Genomic DNA, 19,039 nt, shown 5'->3' on the forward strand with positions numbered 1-19,039 from the left:
TCCTCCGTGCTCTGTTAGGAATGACAACAGTGCCGATCAACTAATGGGCTTTCATCGACAGTGCATCACGTTTCTGTAATGCAATACTGAGTATTATGTAAATCCCCTCTGTAAGCCCGGTATCAACATAGTAAAGGCCTGCCGCGCCAGTGGAGTGAAAATTTAGGAACTGATGATTATTAAAGATGGGTTATGGAGACGGTCCTTGAAAGCAAATCGGATGACTTCGGAATCGTCACTCATCTCTCCAGCCCCAGGTTGACCGTGCCTATTCTCTTGCACTTTAATATGCACTGTTCAAAACAATGCGCGGAAACTTATTATATATGCATGTAGTTCCCGTGAGTGCGTTTTTAAGGTAAGGCCGATAAATGTTCAAAGACTTGGCCAACATTTTGGGGCAATAATGGGTTTGTGTTACGGGAGAGGGAATTCCTAGGCCTGGAGTTCACAATGAGACTCGGCCCCGACTTTATGTGAGAAAATGCACTGATTGAAAGGGTATTTATAAATCCTGAGAAGGCGTGGCACCATTGCGCATGGGGTGACATTTTACGCATTTTTTAAGCTTGACACGCGCATGCTTTTGGCAAATCACGACACCCTATTGGCCGAAAAGGCATGATAGCTTGTGTGTATCACCCGCCATAGCAGCAATGGCTTTGGATTTTCTGGTTGTCCACAATAATTGTACGAGAACAACATTCTGAGGCTGTGTAATCTCTCGAAGTCTTCATCGCTTTAGTTTGAAAGAGAGGGCGCTGTTACAATTTTTTAGCGAGTTTGCAGCAGGCTCATAATCAGTGACGTGTTATTAAAAATGTCTGCATTTTCACCTTCCACAAAGTTCCAGTCTCAGCTGAACAAGGCGTCAGGTGTATTTTCAGATTCACTTTTGTGAAAACTGTGCAACATGATTTCAATTTAAATGAAGCTGCTAACAGGATTTTTCTTTATTACACGGGAACCGTTACTGCACTTCAACGTGTTGCTTCAACGATGGAGGAAGGAACGCAAACCATGCTTCTACATGTATGCATCACATACACCTGGAATGTCATAATCCTTAGCGGACGTGAATAGAAGTGGAGAAAAGTAGTTCATGCGGGGTTCACACAGAACGCCATCCTAGCTGTTTTCTTCTGCAGCAAAATTGTGCCTAAGACTCAACGTGAATTGTGGTAATTCAACAGCGAGTCTGTACGGAGACTTTTCAGTGTACAGTGCATGACACTGTGTAGCCGCCAGCGCCTCAGTTACACACCACAATAAGTTACAGACGGCCGTCCCCGGTAAGGAGATTACTTCATACAAGCAGGTGAGCACGCGGGAACCAGGGAAACACTGTAATTGTGTGGGCTGACCTGTGATATGCCTGCTATGTTGGCACGGATCGTTTTCGCATTCGGAAACGCGTTGTGGCCAATGTTGGGTGTCCATGTACGTGTTGAGAACCAATGGCTCAGCGCTAGCTTTGTGTACCGTCAGAATGGCTGATTATCTGGCGTGTGTTTACCGTGGGCGAGATACGTGAAGCGTAGTCAACAAAGGGATAGCATATTGAGTTCACGTTCGACGTGCGTGCACGCATAACCTGCCTTGGTAAGTCAATGCAGAAAGTGGTGCAAAATTGAGGTTTTAAACAGCCGAACGCTACTAGGGGTTTTATGTGCGATTTTGTGTACAATAAACCACGGGCTAAACAGTTCGTGTCGTAGGGGGCGATTTTACAGTCGTCTTGTATCCTGAAATTTTGAGTCTTTTGGTGGGGTACTACTCGTAAGTGGCCACGAATAAAGTACGCGTGCATAACATATTTACCAAATTTCGAGTTCAAGTTTGTTGTGATTAGTAGCGGTTGTCCAGTGGGTTTTGTGCATAGAACAAATACCATTGCACTGCGTGCATGGAATTGCCGTAACGCACTGCGTGCATGGACTTGCCGTAACGCTTGCTTAGCCAAGTCTTCTCCAGTACCTAAACACAAGGAGTGCCTTCGATGCAATAGTGACATTCGAGTGTTATCAAGCAGGGGATTTGCTTGTTTGTGGACTGAAAACATGTACGGGTTGCCAATGTGTTTTCTTTTCTGCACAATTTAAATCTGAACGGGCTCATTAGGACGACAACAAATCAGTTGGCACTTTGATCCACTTTGTACCACGGAAACGGTTGATTTTCTGACAGTATTCTTCAATAGAAAAACTGCAGGACGACTTACGCGCCCAGTGGATTGAAACAGAGGTTTTTCGGTGGACGGACGCGAGCGTGTTCTTGAGGGGTTCTTGTCATGAAGTGAATGCAACTTAATGTCCCAACGGTTGGAGAATCCCCTTCTCTCGCGATATCGGGAATTGATGACATTTTCACAGCCCGTCTTGTCACAGGGGAGAATTCGTTCGTGCACTAAGACATGGCAATGCGCCGTCGCCAAGAGAACCTGCTAGACGAAGGGCGAAGTCCAGCCGTCGTGTGCACACAGGCAACGGCGAGACGTTCATATACAGAGTGGGGTAAAATGGAGGTTTCTCGTCGAACAGACATTAGCGTGTCATTCTGGGGATTTTGTATTTGTAACAAATAAGAATTAACCGCCCAACTGTTGGGGAAATCCTTGTCGCCCGATACATGGAAATGGGGACATTGTCACAACTCGCGTTGACACAGTAGGCAAGCGAAGGAGTTGCATGAAGAAAATGCTCATGTTAGCGTTGCACACGGTGCGTACCTCTTAGTTGATATGTCTACTATAGTTTTCGTAGGGAAAAACATTAATTTTAATGGAAACTCATTCAGAAATCACATGGGGCACTTACTTGTGTTTAAAAACGTACAAATAGTACTGTACTTATGAAGAAACGCGCACACAGGCTAATTTCTTATGAATTCACGGTGTACACACGTAAGGGAGTAATGTGACGGTACAGAGTGGACCGAAAGCGGGGTTTTTGACGGTGTAACAAAACTGTCCACTTTCCGGGGTCGTTTGTGTGTTAACTGATGGGGCTTTTCCGCGCGCGGTTGCGGGAATGCCAAGCGCTTCAGTACCCACGAAACGATCGCTCTTTATAGGGTTATTTCTTGCGCAGAGGCAACGGGGCAAGTTGAACTGAGAAACGTGGCCCCGTGTCAGTTTTCCGGCGCGCGCTGAGTGGAATGGAAACTAGAGTGGGCCTTGCAAAGTGGACCACATTTTCAATTTAGAAACGCGCAGGCAATCAATTCTATGACATTGGTTGTTACTAATTTGGTTAAATTCAGACAAATCGTTACTCATTTATGGTTAGGTAGGGTTCATTTATCATTTTGTAGGGTGAATCTGAATAAAAAGAAAATTCAGGGTAGGTACTTCCCATTGTGATTGAAATCACCAGCGAAGACATTGCATATCGCCCAAGCCCCTTTGTGCCAGGAACATAAAGTTTAAGTGAATTTACTAATGGGCGGCTTTCCTTTTTTGATACAAAATAATTCTGTCACCTAAATTCCAAAGAACTTTGGATGTACACAAAAAATAACCTTTCCTTTTGACGAGATCACAAGGAGTCCACATTCTTGTCAAAAGGAATACATGTGTATCATGCGTCATTAAAGAATGTCTTTTGAAGAAATTAGATCTCAAAAATGTAAAAATTTAAAGGAATTAATGCCTCAGTCTTTTGTTTTATAATTCGTGTAACTTACTTTTTGTCCATTTAAGGTGCATGTAATTATTTTGCATGCACCAAGTGATGAATTTCTCTTACATAGTCGGGAAGGAAAGTAAAAATTGGAAGTACAACTTCCTTAAACCAAGGTCCACCTAATTGAATGATTGGGTGGTATGTTTTATTAATGAATATCGCCATTTTAATGTGGATTTTTGGATGTGTTAATAACAAACACATCTGAATGCCTATTGATATTTGTCATGATGCTGCCATGTTGTCTTGTTCCCTATAGACACATTGACAATAGTAATACACTTTCACGCACTATAAAAGGGATCAGACTAGTTTTTCCTTTCAGCCTCAGTTTGGTAATACACTGTGTCACATTGTAAATGTAAAAAGGAAGATGGCTGCTTCATGCTAAAGGTCTCTAGACGGAAATTGAGCGCAGTGAAGATGAGTTTAAAAATAAACAATCAGCAGGATTAGTACATCCTGAAACGAGTTCAAACTCGAATGCGTGCATGTGTGACTGGAGCCAGGAAACATATTTATGATGTGGACGCCACTCACATCATTTGTGATAATTTATTTCTATTGATGTTTCTTGTGCCTGCAATGACATTATGAATGATTGCACGACCAGTTAGAGGAAAACGCACAAAGAAGCGAGACCAATATATGTCGGCTTCATACCTCGCCATCCCGCCAAAACGTTAATGGGTTTCCCCGATGAGAGGAAGCCCACCAATCACTATGGCGAATTGTGGAATCAATTTCCGCTCAAGCAGTGGTACGGAAAATCCAACCCACCCGGTAATTTTGCTGTACAGTAAATACAGGTGTCGTGAACTCCTTTTTAAAATCATGGCTAAGCAGCTTGTAGAGCGATTTCACAACCCGCCGGGGACCAAAGAAAAAGGCACACATTATGTGTTAGGTTTATGGAGCGCAATGTATTGGATCTTCATGGGCACGCTGGAAATAGGCGATGATACTGGAAAATACAAGTTGCCTCAAAACGAAATGGATCAAAAATAATTGACCAACAGCGGGTGCAAAAACAGAGGTGACAGAGCTGTGTCCAATCACCCATCTCGAATAAGCCTTTTGCGAGTAAAATTTGAATAAAAGCTGCCGCACGTGAACATAACTGAATTCTCCATACTAAAGATACCGTTGCTGTAACTCGTGATTCGGGGCAAGCTTTTGCTTAGTTGCATAAAAGACGCATTGCACCAATACACAATGGCAAAAAGGAACCAGTCCATTCCAGAGGGAGTGGTCACTATGCAGTACTTGCTTCGAATCACACAGTATATCAAGTGTCTTCAGTCTGGGGTACTGAAATAATGTTTATGAGCAGTTAGATAGCCTGGTTTCCATACGATCGTTTGTAATGCAGACGGACCGCAAGACGTCGGGACGCAGACAGTCGCGGAAGAGACGCTGTGCGACGTCATTCCACCCAAAAAATGGCGCCCGAAACTGAAATATCCCCCCGAATGCCTTTTCGAAATGTGGCCTCTTGAAGACAAACTGATACTCAAGCTTGATGTAATTTGTTAATGGTCAGCTATTTTTTGAACGAATCGGGCTGCACATGCTAACAATCCGGGGAAAATTGGCAAAATGAGTGGTACTAAGCGAGAGAAACATGGTTGTAAGCCCGTCATGCGAGAGTGCGTGTTTGTATAGGCCTACACTCAGCGACTTGACGCAGACAGTCGGCAAAGTTGAACCGGGCTCAACTTTGCCGATCCGTCTGGGGACTTGTTTTCGTTGTCAGCAACACTCCCGTTTGGCATGTTTCCATTTGTCCGCGTTGCAGTTTTGCGTCTTAGTTGCATTGCTCTCTGCGTTTCTGACGTCGACATGGAAACCAAGCTTTACAAGTGTACCAGATTTTATTCATATTAACTCGTAAAAAGCTTATAGGCGAAAAAATAGAGCACGAGCAAATTAACAATAAACACGCGCAGAGCAAGAGAAAGGCTGAAAGGTTTGCCGCCCATGTTTCTGACATGCAGTTTCCATACCCTGATTTCCCAGGGTGAATGCGGCGAGTCTGTGGTTTCTCCCATACAATTTTTTTTGTAATTTGTGAAGCGGCAGCCGGTGTTATCGAGTTACTTTTTTTCTTTTGGTTTTCAGTTTTGCCGGCTCAAATTACTCATCGCGGGCCTCAAACAACAATACTAACACCTTAAATTCACAGGGCACCGAAAAAGGCGAATTATTTTGTCCCAGCAACGTCGGCGATCAAGAAAGTAATGTTTTGGGTTGTTTTTCGTTTTGTGATCTTTCAGGTATACCGAAAAAAGAACCTGTTTAGAATCGTAAACTTTGTTTCATTTTTACCGAAATGGGGTTTTCTTAAAGCCGTTTCTTGTCATTTGACTGATGATGTGTCCGACTTTGGGGATGTCTTATACCGATGTTGGAAATAATTGATGTTTTTCTCGGCGAGGACTTTTATACCCCTACTGCCGTATTTACAAAGGGGCTATAACCAGGGGCTACGTTTTCTCTTGCAATGCTCGGGCAATGTTGCCTGCTGGGAAGTCACTACCTAATGCCACCCCCCCTTCCGCCTTTCTGGGCCAAACACGGACAAATCTTCGCATCATTCTGACCCAGGAAAGGCACTGGTCCTTCAGGACAAGTGCTTTGGGTTAGTCTGACATCTCCCTAATTGCAGGAATCTTCCATTTAAATTTCAGTGCTCATGCCTCTTCCGACGCGAGAACCCGCGACCGCTTGAGATAGCCGCGGTTTGTTTTTCGAAAAATAGCAGACCAGGTTTCACGGGTTAGTATCTAGTCATTTCCTCGGACTGTTTACTCACAATATCAAATATTTCTTTCACTGTCTTTCGCATTTAGCTTTTTATGTGTTTTTCCAGGTGCAGTCAAACCTGTCTAAATTGGTATTCTGTTCATGAGGCTTAATTTGGTTTGAAACTTTGCTTACTAAATGTAATCTATGCTTAAAAAGAAGTTCACATTTTAAATACAAATATTTCATGGGATATCATACGTCATACACCTGCTTCGCGGAGTATAAATATAACACAAAACTGAAATCCAGATGTTATAAAAACCATTAAGTATGATGTGCACAGATGGTTCAGTACTTCCGGGTGACAGCCGGGGTTATTTTACTTCACATGCACAGTACGAATACCACGCATGTCTCAGAGGTTATCAACCGCAACAAGATAAAGTGTAAACAAGGTCTTAAAAAACGTTTCTAACTTAAACGGGCTGTATCTCTCTCCTGTTCGTCTGCGCACCGGATGTGAAAAAAATTCATGCTTTCAAACGGCACCCGCTTCGCCCATGAAAAAAAACAAGGAAAACAGTCCGAGGGCAAATCACAGCGGAGTTCAGACTCTGCACCCCGCCAAGCAGATCAACGCTCGGCGGATACAACTCGTCTGATCGGAATAATAACTTTTCCTGACTCGACATTGTTTTTCCAAGTAGTAGTGGCAAGGGGGATATTTAGCTTTGTAATCTGAAAGATGTAAAAAATTTGAATTTTATGCAAACGTACTTGGAAATAAAATGTGTCATCAAAGGGTGCCATAGGGCCTACTTGGTAGAGTAAATTTCGTTCTGAATCACATTAGGCGGGAAGAACTATACCAGCAGTATGAAAAACCAGGGAGCCCGATTTCAAATTTCCACGTTAGCCAAGGAAGTGTGGACCAGCCGAAATGGCAGTTACACTGAGGAAGGCATTTTCGAGTAAAAGCAGGCAACCTGGTTAGATCAATCAGTCTAAGGATAGAGGAGAAGATGAGGATGCCACCCTTGAGTTTGACCCGAAAATTGAGTTATAGATGAGATTTCTGTTGTGAAAGTCGGGCACCACGATGTCGCATAAGAGGACCATTTCAAAGTGTCTTGTCAGATTTCCTGGTGGTGGACCATAAAAACCGGTAGTGAAAGTGTTCTCACGCAATGATAAATGCTGTGTTTGAAAAGCAGGTGTCATGCTGGTGACACGTTGTTTTCCTTTCTGATCAGTTCATTAAAGATATAAACGCAAGGGACAAGACCTCAGAGTAATCTGACACGACGGATAACCGATGCACCACACAAGACGAGTGGCCCCTGTCAACCCATCCTTCGTTCTCTGACAAGTTCATTTAATTAGCTGAACACAGAGACGGGGTTTTCTAAGTGATCTCATATTACAAATCTTCATGATTTAGTGACAATACTAATTCAGATGCTTGTTGACTGGCAACTGCATCTTGCTTGGTAAGACAAGAAAATGGCCGATATATTTCATATGCTTTTTTGTATACACAAAACCAAGTTTCAAGAGAGGGGCTGTCCCAGGTAATTTATTTACTCACATATCACTGTTGTAAATTTGTATGTATGAAATTCTGGTAAATGGCTAGAAAAAGATTCGGTGTGCAAATAATTAAGTATACTTTTGTTTGCTTGTCCTGTTGCCATGCCGTTGCGTAATGGAAAAACCCTGCTATTTAACTAGATATGACCTTGGAGCCCTCAAACAACTAAAGTGTTTATTGAGAGATCTGATGTTTCAGATGAAAACTACGTCACTAATTCCAAAGTGCCAAATTTGACCTTACTTGACCTTTGTGACCTTGGAATAACCATTCAACATCGACAATGGCATCCACTCCCATCATGCTTGTTTTGATGCCTGCTGTTACCAGAATGGTTGTGGGAGATTTTTCAAGAGGACTTCTCCGCGAGTCACTTTTCTGTGGAATCCCCTGGACAGAAACATGTGTTCAGAGTTTCTCTTAGTCTCTGCAAACCTGTTGTTTGTCGGATAAATTCTAAAATGGTAAGGGATTATTTTAATTGGAATCTCAGAATGTTATATATTTGCGAAAGTTTTTTTTCTCTAGTGCATAGTCGAATGTGCCAAACTCAAAAACTGCACTTTTGAAAAGATTGACAAGCACAGCTTGCCTTATACTCGTGCGTGTTTTTCCTTTCGTGTCAAAATTAAATCATTTAGTTTTTTACAAGGAGGGAAGGTGACTAGCGGCGTAAAATGTGTGCCAGAAATTGGGGGGATGGTGGATGGAAAATGATTAGGGGATGACCTGCCCGGCTATGAAAATTTGAAAAGCTGCCGGGGGGGGGTTGACACCATATGACTCTATATTGAGATAAATGTTCGTGATATTGATGTACATCTGTACATCTTTAATTTTTTGCTTACCCACAGAAAAGTGTTGGGGATGATTCAATAGCCCATCCTCCAAAGTAAAAAAAAAATGTGGGGATATATACCCCGATCCCTCCGGGATTTACACCCATGGATGAAGACGTCACGCGTCGGTGAATGTTTGGATTGGATTAAGGGCCAGATAGAGACGATGTAGTTTAGCGGTGGATTTGGGTGTTAGCTTTTATTTCATCATTGGCTGCAACTTGGGTTGCGTGTCTTCTTCACGCGGAGTGGGAATCTGGAAGATTTATGTGTCGGATTGTCCGGATGATATCGCACGGCAGCTGCCCGTTCTTTTATGACCGAGGAGTGGGGTGTAAAGGTCAGGCAGAGCGATTATTTCACGTGGGGCTGTGTGGCTCTTTGAATTCCTGGGCGAGGTATGGGGAGAGGGCTCAAACGAAATGGCCGCCGGCCAGACACGCGCGCAGCTCTCAGTGGATTGACAGACAACGGAATGAAAAGTATCCAGATTGGCGATGATGAACAGGGCTGAATGAGAGACCAAGGCGGAACAGGGATCCAATAAGCCTTCTGCGAGCTAAAATTGAATAAAATCTGGTACATTGTGTTATCTGATTTCATATACACATGATTCGGGGCAAGCTTTTGCAAAGCGACCGCCATCTCCGGAATGGAATGGTCCCCTGGTACCCTCTTTATCCAGTGAAAATAGTGTATTGGTGAAAGGCGTCTCTTGTGCAATTATACAAAAGCTCGCCCCGAACCACGAGGTATAGCAACAGTGTCTTTGGTGTGGACAATGCATGTGGTTATATTCGCGTGAACTTGAAGAACTCAGTGTGCCAGACCTTATTCAAATTTAACTCGCAAAAGGCTTATCAGAAACTATACCCTGTAGTTAAAACTGTAGTGTTTATTTTGCATCGTGTTATGAGACAAGCAGGATGTTGAATTAATACCATTTTAACATCGCAGGTTTTGTAATATGTGAAATTGGTAGTAATGTTCGGTAGAAAGACAAACAAATCGACTGAAATCGTAGACAAATGGTGACTGAACCGATGACGTGCGAAGCGTATGAAGTCAATAGGCGGTATACATTTTGTAACACCTCGTTTTTCGGTTTTCATCTTTTTGCTAAAGAGTCACCAGGACGGTGGTGAAGAGAAATAAGATTGTTACGAAAGCACAGGCAGCTAGACCCCAGGGCAGTACTTTTCAGCAGCAAACAGACTGATGAGGCTGCATCCGAATCTGTTGTCTAGAGCTAGGTCTAGGTCTTCGCTCCGTTAGAAATGCGTGGAAGCGCGCAGACGATAGACCTAGCCGTAGCTCTGGAAGCCCGTTTCGGACACGGCCTGATTCTCATCTACGTCCAGGGAAGTCGTCATGGACAAGGAAGGAGGAGCTAGCACCGTGAAGGGAGGAAGCATGACGTACAGACAAGAAAGGTAACGTATGCAGAAAGATATTGGTGCAGCTCAGTGTTTTAGGTGTGTGTTGCAACAAGTGACTTGAAAGCTGTCTAGATCAACATACCGATGAACACCCTGAAGCGCATTGGTTCTGTCAAGGGAAGACAGAGTGGCCTTCTCCACCCTGAACAGATGTACTTGAAGGACAGATTGATCGGGTATTAACCCCGGAACAATAATTAAACCCTCCAGCTAAAATTTTCGTAGAAAACCTCTGGGGGAAAAGAGAGGGAGTAAATCTCGACACTTCGGTGATGTGTTTTGACAAATGGTTTTTGGAATCAGAATGGAGGTCTGTGGTCATGTTGCCGACCCCCAGAAGCATATTTTCCCATCAGTGTTTCTTGATTTGGAAGCTAGCACTGGACAGCCACGCGCACTTTCATTTCTCACGGTTTTCTCAACTCGGCGTTCACCGCGTGCTGGCGTGATTTTTTTTCGCTCGTAGCCAGCAGGCTGATTGAAAAGTCATCACATTTGACTCGCGCTCCTCTAGTTTTGTTGTAATTAGTTCTGAGAAGTCGCTGCTGAGTGCACGGATCAATTCGGTACAAATAACTGAAATGCTTTGATGCTGCAAAAGGAATTAGAGTTGCTAACTAATGGAGGAACCATTTTGTCTCATCACGAGAGTGCCCTCTGTAGAAATGCCTCGTAATGTTGCGTAATGCTGCATTAAAGTTTTGGTAGTTCAACTAAAATACCGAAAAAGTACAATTAGAGTTCACGGGACATAAAAACTCATCACGGTGCGTCTTCAGAGCTATCTGACACGTTTTTGTAAACTTCGAAAAGTCAATTCACTGATCAGGTATTTGCAGGCGACCGCCGTTTCGCGGTGACTTTGGAAGTGGGATGAAAGCGCAGCGGCCTGTCCCGGCATAATTTGGGTCCGCGGGGCTCGTCCTTTCTCTGACGGCGCCTGCACCTGGCCCCCGCATTTCCGGCATAGTTTGGTCCGGGGAGTCTGGTGATTTGCTCGCCGCGCATATCATCCGGGCAGAGGCACCGCTGTCCCTCGCAACCAGTCCCGGATTCCTGGGGGGTACCGCTTGCCCTGCCTTGGTTATTTTTATATCTCTGCGCGAAACTGTTCTCACTTTTCAGCACGTCCAGCTGGTCAGCACGCGCGCTCCTCTACGAAAGTTGGATGCCTGAATGTTGTTACATTTGAAGATTGACAGAAGCGGACGGTAAAATTGGATAATCACTTCCAGCCAGGATTGAGGGTGCCAGTTACTGCCATGTTAAGTATCCAGCATTCCTCTCAATATCCCTCTCAATCCCTTTGCAAACACATTTAATTTGATACAGTTGTGTATCGGACCCCAACGTGATTCAAGAGTCAAGCGTACGAAAATACCACTTAGATATCTATGTCTTCAATAGCACTTTCGAACAGGCCACTGTGAAATATTGAAGTGTTTTCCAGTCAAAGGGTTAGCATAATCATAGGGCCTGCTTGGTCCTGACACCTTCCCGTGTCTTCTTTTGGAGAGGATAATTTGATTTAGTGCGAGTTCCCTACGGCTTTCCGGTTTTTCTTTTCGCAGAGTGTCGTTTGTCATGTATGGATTTAGTGGCTACTTGCCACATGAAAAAAGGGATTAAAAACCCAACTTTTTTCAGTCTGCGTTTGCAGTGGGTACTTGTAGATAATCCTGAAATCACCAACACACCGGAGGACAGTTAAAACCAGGAGACCTTTTGGATGTCTTTTTTTCCCACCTTTGTATACTCTTCCTGTCGAGGTGTCGAGACAGGTGGGGAGGGGGAATCTGGTTTTCCGTCGCCCATTCCAGCGATGCCCATGTGTGGAATAGAGAGCTGGATGCAAGTAGCTTTTCCACACGCGCCATTTTTTGTAGATACAGTGACCTGTTGCCCCGGGGTGCGCTTTCCCGACGTCCTATTTACACAATCTGCTTCGAGCATAGCTCTATGCCGCCAGGAATACTTCTTAAATTCTCAATGAGTATGTACAGTTGTCTTTTCCACACTTCCCTCTAGCATTCGCCTTATGTACCTTCAGTGTCTACCTAGCCTTGGTGTTCTATACAAAAACTACGAGGTCTATCGGCAGAGGTGGCGAGTGACCGGAGTGGCGTTTTATCCAGCCGTGTCCAAACCATGTTGCTGCATGCAGTTGGGGAAAACACAATATGTACATATGCTGCATGTACGGGTCTTTTGAAATAGGTCATAGCCGACAGCCAGCGGCATGATACTTTCAACCAAGGCTCAGTGTTATTCCTTCCTCCATGATAGACATAACTGAAACATTACCCCTGTCGTTCCAGATATTTACAATAAATCACAACCAGTCATTAATTTTTTTCCATTATAAGCCAACGTCTGCTTTGCTCGTTGATCCTTGGCTTACCGCTGCGCCATAGGTTCTTATTACAACGAACGTGGGATGGCTGTTGATGAAATGCTGTAATATTAACACTGTCGCATTTTCTGTATCCACCTTCAAATGAAGGATTGTTTGACGCTTACAATTAGTCTCTCGGGCCAGATGGGTCTTCTCTCCCTCGAAACTTTTGCCATGCGTAACTTCGGCATCGGGGCTGGCCTATTTAACCACCATGCACCACGCTCAAGTCAGCGTGCTTCATCCGTGTGCGCGACTCGGGCTAATGTCAATAAAAGAAAACAATTTCCATTGCCCGGAAAATGGGTTAACGGATGGCGGTCCTGTTCGAAATGAGCAAGGCGAAGAGTACATGTACCTACCCTCAGTTAACCACTTCGACATCATGACCATCAAGCGTGTATCCAAGCTGATGGCTTTAGTTGTTTTGTTTGCTTGGGGAGGGATTCTTCAATTCAATATTCCTCTTTCGATATTTCCTTGGAGTCGCTGTCATTAATTCTTCACGAGGCAAAGGGGAGTGGGGCTTCGTCCACGGCGCCCCCCCCCAGCCAGTGACGGATCGTTCCCCTCCCTCCAATAATGTCCCACATTCCGGAGATGCTCAGCACGGGATATTTTCGGTAGGGAGTAAGGCTCAGGAATCGTATAGACACAAGCACCGGCCAACGTGTCGTTTTGAATCTGATGCAATCGAAGATGTTTCATTCCCTGGAACATTGGAGGGGAAGCATGCAAGGAAGCTGACTTGTTTAAGATTTTTGGAAGAGGATAGTCAAAAGTTACATGCAGTTCCTCTTGCTTTGGGAAAAGCGAGAGAAATCAGGGCTAGAGCTGTGCACAGGGAGATTAGCGCCAACTTCAGACTTTGGAACCAAAATGGCAGTCATCATATCTGTAGCTGTTGTGTGCTAATTGTCCACGTGCAATGACTCGCGTAAAGGCGCCTTTCTGTACGTTTTTGGGATGCGTTGCGTACACGATGCCTTTATAGGTTTCACTTTCAAATCGGACTATTAACATAACACACGTGTGCGTTGCGTTCGGCCGTCCAATCACCCCAGGAACGATTTTGACGGATACGCAACGCTTGCCGCAAGTGTTGACGCGCATATGGAAAGGCGTCTTAACCCACCATTTTGGTTCCAACGATTGAGACACTCGAGTTACAACTCTCTTAATAAAGAGCTCTGGTCAGGACCCTCACGGCACCCCTAGATTCCGCGTTTGAGGGCAACAGAAAGGTCTCATTATTGGGCAGATTTAGAGAGGTGGGGTCTTCGTTGCTGCACCCAAGTCTCCGTCATGGGGAGATGCAAGATTGAGCTCTACGACCCGTTTTCAGAGGATGTCGTCCCTCTTACCTCTTTTCTTCACTTTGGCTGGAATAATTCATGCAGACTGAAATTCTTTGTTGCTCTCTTGGTTAATGATACAATGGAATTATTCAGGAAAACGGGATCATAACGCCGACAGCAAATCGCTACACGTTCGCCTCTGCCAAGTGATGCTTAAAGGCGAAGATAATACACTTCAAAACGACGCGCTTCCTTGATACCGTTTTCCATGCATCAACTTTATCTCAGCCTGATAAACAGCAACTATATTTGAAATAATTTCAGTTTGACAGATCCTCCATTTGGTTTCCAAGGTGAAGGAAAGGTGTGCCTGGTGATTCCAAAATAACTCAATATTTCAACAGCGAAGATCAACGTCAGACATCCAGATATCCATGGAAGCTGACAATGTGATTGGCAAATACACGCAGACGTCTCGAAATCGCGGTTGGAGTAGACTTATCTCTTATTTCAGTCAGGAATTCCAAGGTTGAAAATTAATTTGTGACTGGTGATCCTAGATGGATGTGATATGAAGGCTGCTTAAATAGCCGAGAGAGTGGGTTAAGCCGTGGACACATTGCTGTACCAGAATGTAAGCTATGCGGTATAGGTGATCAGTCGAAGGAGCATTCATTCAATGTTTACAGTCGTCTGACCGTAAAAAAGTGGGCCGAATGTTTTTCAGCTCGAGGTAGCGTCTGCGCCTAATGCCGTCTCTCTGGAGAGGCAGACGCACGACAACCGTGTTCTTTTCTCTTTCCCTTGAGCCTCAAGATGTGGAGATAGATGAAATTTAATTACCTCGGCTTTCTCGACCCGGATCATCTGGCTGAGCTGCTACAGCCATAAAGCGGCCTCGCTGCGATCTAAATGGGTCGCAAAACACCCGTCGCACTTCCCACTGTTTGAAAACCCCGTTACAAAGCGGAACAGAATAAATTCGATTACAGGCTGGACTTTACAAGTTCATGGCTGCGTCGTTTCTTTTTGCAAAATGGCGTTGTCAAGTGTGGCTATTGACACTACCAAATTGAACAAAGGGGAAGGAGGTCGCATTTTTTTCGCCACAATGCGTTGGACAAACACATTTCCCACAGCTCATTTAGCCAGCCCCAAGTTCCCAAGTGTTACCACGTCTTTGTAATTCAGTTTGTTTGCATACTCACGAAACTGACATACAAGATTATGTTTTATCCACTGAAGATGATCACATATTGGCTAACAAAACGTTCAGAAAATTTAGAATTCACATATAATTTTCATATTCGCGACCATGTAGCTGAGCGCTTTTAGTATTGTACAGATTTATCTTTCCAAGCCCTGCATTATTTGAAATTTGAATACTTCAAAACGGTCGACGTGCTTAACTGGATATTACGCAGTTGGTTAAGCATAAGTTCTGACAGTCTTGCTTTAATTGGAAGCAATGCTTGAAGTGCGACATGTGGAAACTCGCAATATCTCTTCTTTCTTTCCTCAGACTTTGCACAACCTACGTGACTTGCAACAACCCGCCAATGAGGCGCGGCGCCCCTATCTCGTTAACGACTCCCGTTCGCTGATTGGCCCTATCGATGCGTGGCGCGTGGTTGCTCGTGCATCATTCGATGCTTGCTGCTCGGCGAGCGGTATGTTATTCCCGGGGCGCCAGCGGGTTGGCAGTTCGTTACAAGTATTTTACGTGTCGACTGGCCGCAGACTCCTCGGCGGTACCATCCTGGATAACGGCGTGGTGCATGCACGGCGAATGCATTTCATACGAGCACGTGGAGACGGAACACCTCTGGCGCCAAGAACTCCGTGAATCGAATAACGACGCTAAAAAAAACTAATACATTCGCCCTGGAACCTGTCGAAACTGCCACAACCCAAGGTAACTACCGTTTTTCAAATTGATATCATAGCAATGTCATAACGTTAAGCATTCTGTAATAAAGACCTTTAAGTATTCTCCCCCAATCAGCAATCATTTCTATAATCTGTTCAACTCTTCGTGGAGCGTAAAGCCCGTTTATACCGGTAATCATTCAACAGAGCTTTGCACAGTGCAACGTTCAATTAAAACAGGACGTAGATCTATCTGTATACATTAGGGTAAAGGCTCTTGCTCAAGGACACAAACACCTCGTGATCCTTTTTGGTTAATAACACCCCGTTACCTAAGCGCGCAAGGCCTATACATTTCCAAAGTACGCTTCATACCAGTCGTTTTGTTTTCAACTCTAAGCATCATGGAGCAGCTGAAAGTGTCCATTTGACCAGAACCTGAAAGACCCTATCAAAAAACAAGTGGGGAACTAGTCACTTACAATGTGCAATGTGTGCTACTGCACCTGCTCCGCAGCTGCAAGGGCGGATCCAGAACCCAATTTTCGGGGCGCCATTTTTTTTATTTGTCAACATAATTTTGCCAACCCTTTTTTGGGGGGCGATGATGCATGACCCTTGCCCCCCACGAATGTCCGCCCTGAATAGCTGTATGAATTGGGTTCTTTTCAGTTGGAAGTGCGACAGTTCACTGTCGGATTACAAACTCTCTTTTGCCACTCGCCGCGTTCACTGATCGACACTTCACTGGACACCTGACTGTGGGAATTAAGTGACTGGATCAGAAGCTCTTCTTACAAAATTGGCAAATAAAAATAAGGGACCTCTTCAGATCAAATATGTCTTAGCGTTACCATGGAGATGGAACGTCCGAGGCTTAATGACGGTGGTCAGGGTCTCTGGGGTTGGAAATTTCAACGGTGTAATTGCATTATGGTCTCGTTGGTGGCTGCCATAATTTAGCCGAACCGAATAATGGTGAATGTCGTCTGCATTGCTTTAAGTTGACGGCGTGGTTACTGCATAGATACAGATCTCACATAATGCATATCGGTACCTTCGTTACGGGCCACAGCGTACTGCCCACCATTTTGAAAGAGCCCACTTGAAACCGCCTCGAGTTGAGACTACGACTAAAATTATGAAATTAGGAACTCAGTTCCTGCTAATTGATTGAATGCAATGCTCCGGAATGTCAGCTCCCAATACAGCTATTGTCACATCTATTATTCAATTCGACAAACGCCTGGGGTTAAGACTACGATTGGTTTACTGTAAATTTTGTGCCGGCAGTATTGCCTTAAAATGCGTAATTTGTTCGTGTCGGAATGCCAACTGTTCCTAGCGGGCGGGAACTCCATGCTAGCCGGGTAACAAGCTTCATTTTGAAGGCCAACATGATCCGAACAACGCGCTGGGATAACTCTTCAAATGGAACGCGTTCCTGAACAGAAATACCATTTCCCCCCAGCGAGGATAAAATTCGTCGCCGGGCGACCTCGATACGAAAACACGGAATTGATCAGGCGATTAATATTTTCTGCGCAGGCCGCTTGGTCCTCGGGCACCGCGGCCAAAGTCGTCCCGTCCCCCGCCAAATGCCTGCGATAATAATGTTGCTTTTCCGCCGAGATGATTCAATTTGCCAGCCGTGCCCTTTATCAAAAATACCCATCAGCACCGAGTCGATGGGTCCGTGGAATTCAAGTTCCGCTTTGCCCTGCCGCCGCCGGCGCGCCTTATCCCAAGAAGGGAAGACTTTGTACGCGCCATAATGAACTTATCAGATTGTGATGTTTGTTTGGCTGTTTAACCGCTCGATTTCATATTGTGGGTCTGCACGTTATCTTCGTCTTTCTCACGCGTACACTCGAGTATTTACCGCTACATTGCATTTTGATGTTGAAAATCTAGGAGATTCTCATGTCAATAGGCGCCTTGGAAACAAAGAGACCCTTTTTTTCAAGAAACGAACCCATCTCTGTATTAACTTTCCTCAATTCCCCCCGTCTCGTTAGGAGTGTGGGTGCTTGATCTACGGTGTAAAAATGATGGTAGCAAACTCGTGCTCGTCGACATCGAAAGTGATACGGCTGTTGTATATTATTATGTTGTATGTTACATGTGCTTCTCCCATTGTGACACCGTAAACAACAGGGCTTGTTTACTTTTCGTTTCCTTGTCTTAAGCTGGCTACCTCTCTGCCTTAATGTTATAGCTGTAAGGTTTGACTATTAGGTTGGCAAATATGATGAGAATGAATGTCGAAAAAGGAGGGAGCATGGTCGTGATGTTTTGTAAATGTTATAGACAGACATTTGAAAATGAAAGTAAATCTGGCATATCTTAACTCAACGGCGTCAGCTACAAAAATCTGTCGGTTCTTTGCCACTAAGCCAACACTCCCACAGCACCAAATTCCAGTTCTGTATTCCCCGTTGCTCTCAGCTCGCTCTTCGTGCAATTCTTCGTAAATGGTATCACTTCCTAGTATGGTAACTTTTATACATAGAAGACAAATGAAGTGGGGAAACATCGCATTAAGTCCACAGACACCACACTGTATCTCGAAATTTGCGTCTGGGGTATAGGAACTGCCGCCGGCTGCCCTCCCCGGCGAAAGCCGTCCACGAATTTAACTCTTCTCTCCCAGAACCATGCAGCGACTCATGTTTGAAGAGCTGTCAGTATCCGTGTCAATGAGCCGTGAAATCTGGCTAAAAAATACGATGAAGTTGAAACCCCGGAAAAAGGCTGGCACTGTCACGCGCCGGACAGGTTTCGCGTGTTGGCAAAGGGAAATTCGTCGGGCAAATATTGACGAGCTGACATGATCCTCAACCAACAAGTCGTGCACTTTTTTCACTGTTAATGCCTAACCATTCTTTATTAGCCAACCCGCTGGTATAACATGAAGATTCTTCTCTCTTGATTGCTCAAACGCAACTGAAGCAACATTAATTTTAACGCGTTACAGAGCTATCTGTAACAGCAGACACGATTTCCTGCTGTGAGTGGGACGCATTTGTTTAAAGTTAACACACTGACTCAACTGTCATGCGTGACCCTCTGCACTCTTTTGGTAATGACTAATCCCAGATCTGCCCGTACCCCTTTCATGCTCTTCATTTTCTGTATCAAAACTTGACATCTTTGGAATATCTGTAGTGGTAGGGT

General features: G+C 44.5%; 1 protein-coding gene across 2 annotated transcripts in view; it reads left to right on the top strand.

Annotated features, from left to right (window-relative positions):
* Positions 1–813: 813 nt before the first annotated feature.
* Positions 814–19,039, top strand: part of LOC110982564 (G protein-coupled receptor 54-like) — a 47,733-nt gene continuing 29,507 nt past the window's right edge. Inside the window, exons 1-2 of one of the 2 annotated variants that reach the window (XM_087148080.1) lie at positions 814–1,318; positions 9,987–10,294. In XM_087148080.1, coding sequence (XP_087004206.1) covers positions 10,233–10,294 — 62 coding nt within the window. In that variant the 5' untranslated portion in view covers positions 814–1,318; positions 9,987–10,232. The remainder of the gene's footprint in view (positions 1,319–9,986; positions 10,295–19,039) is intronic. The other variant, XM_087148081.1, reaches the window with a different exon arrangement.

This window comes from Acanthaster planci, linkage group LG17 (assembly GCF_054643075.1).
Source record: "Acanthaster planci isolate LZ-2023a linkage group LG17, COTS_SCS, whole genome shotgun sequence".
In the NCBI taxonomy this organism is placed as follows: domain Eukaryota; kingdom Metazoa; phylum Echinodermata; class Asteroidea; order Valvatida; family Acanthasteridae; genus Acanthaster; species Acanthaster planci.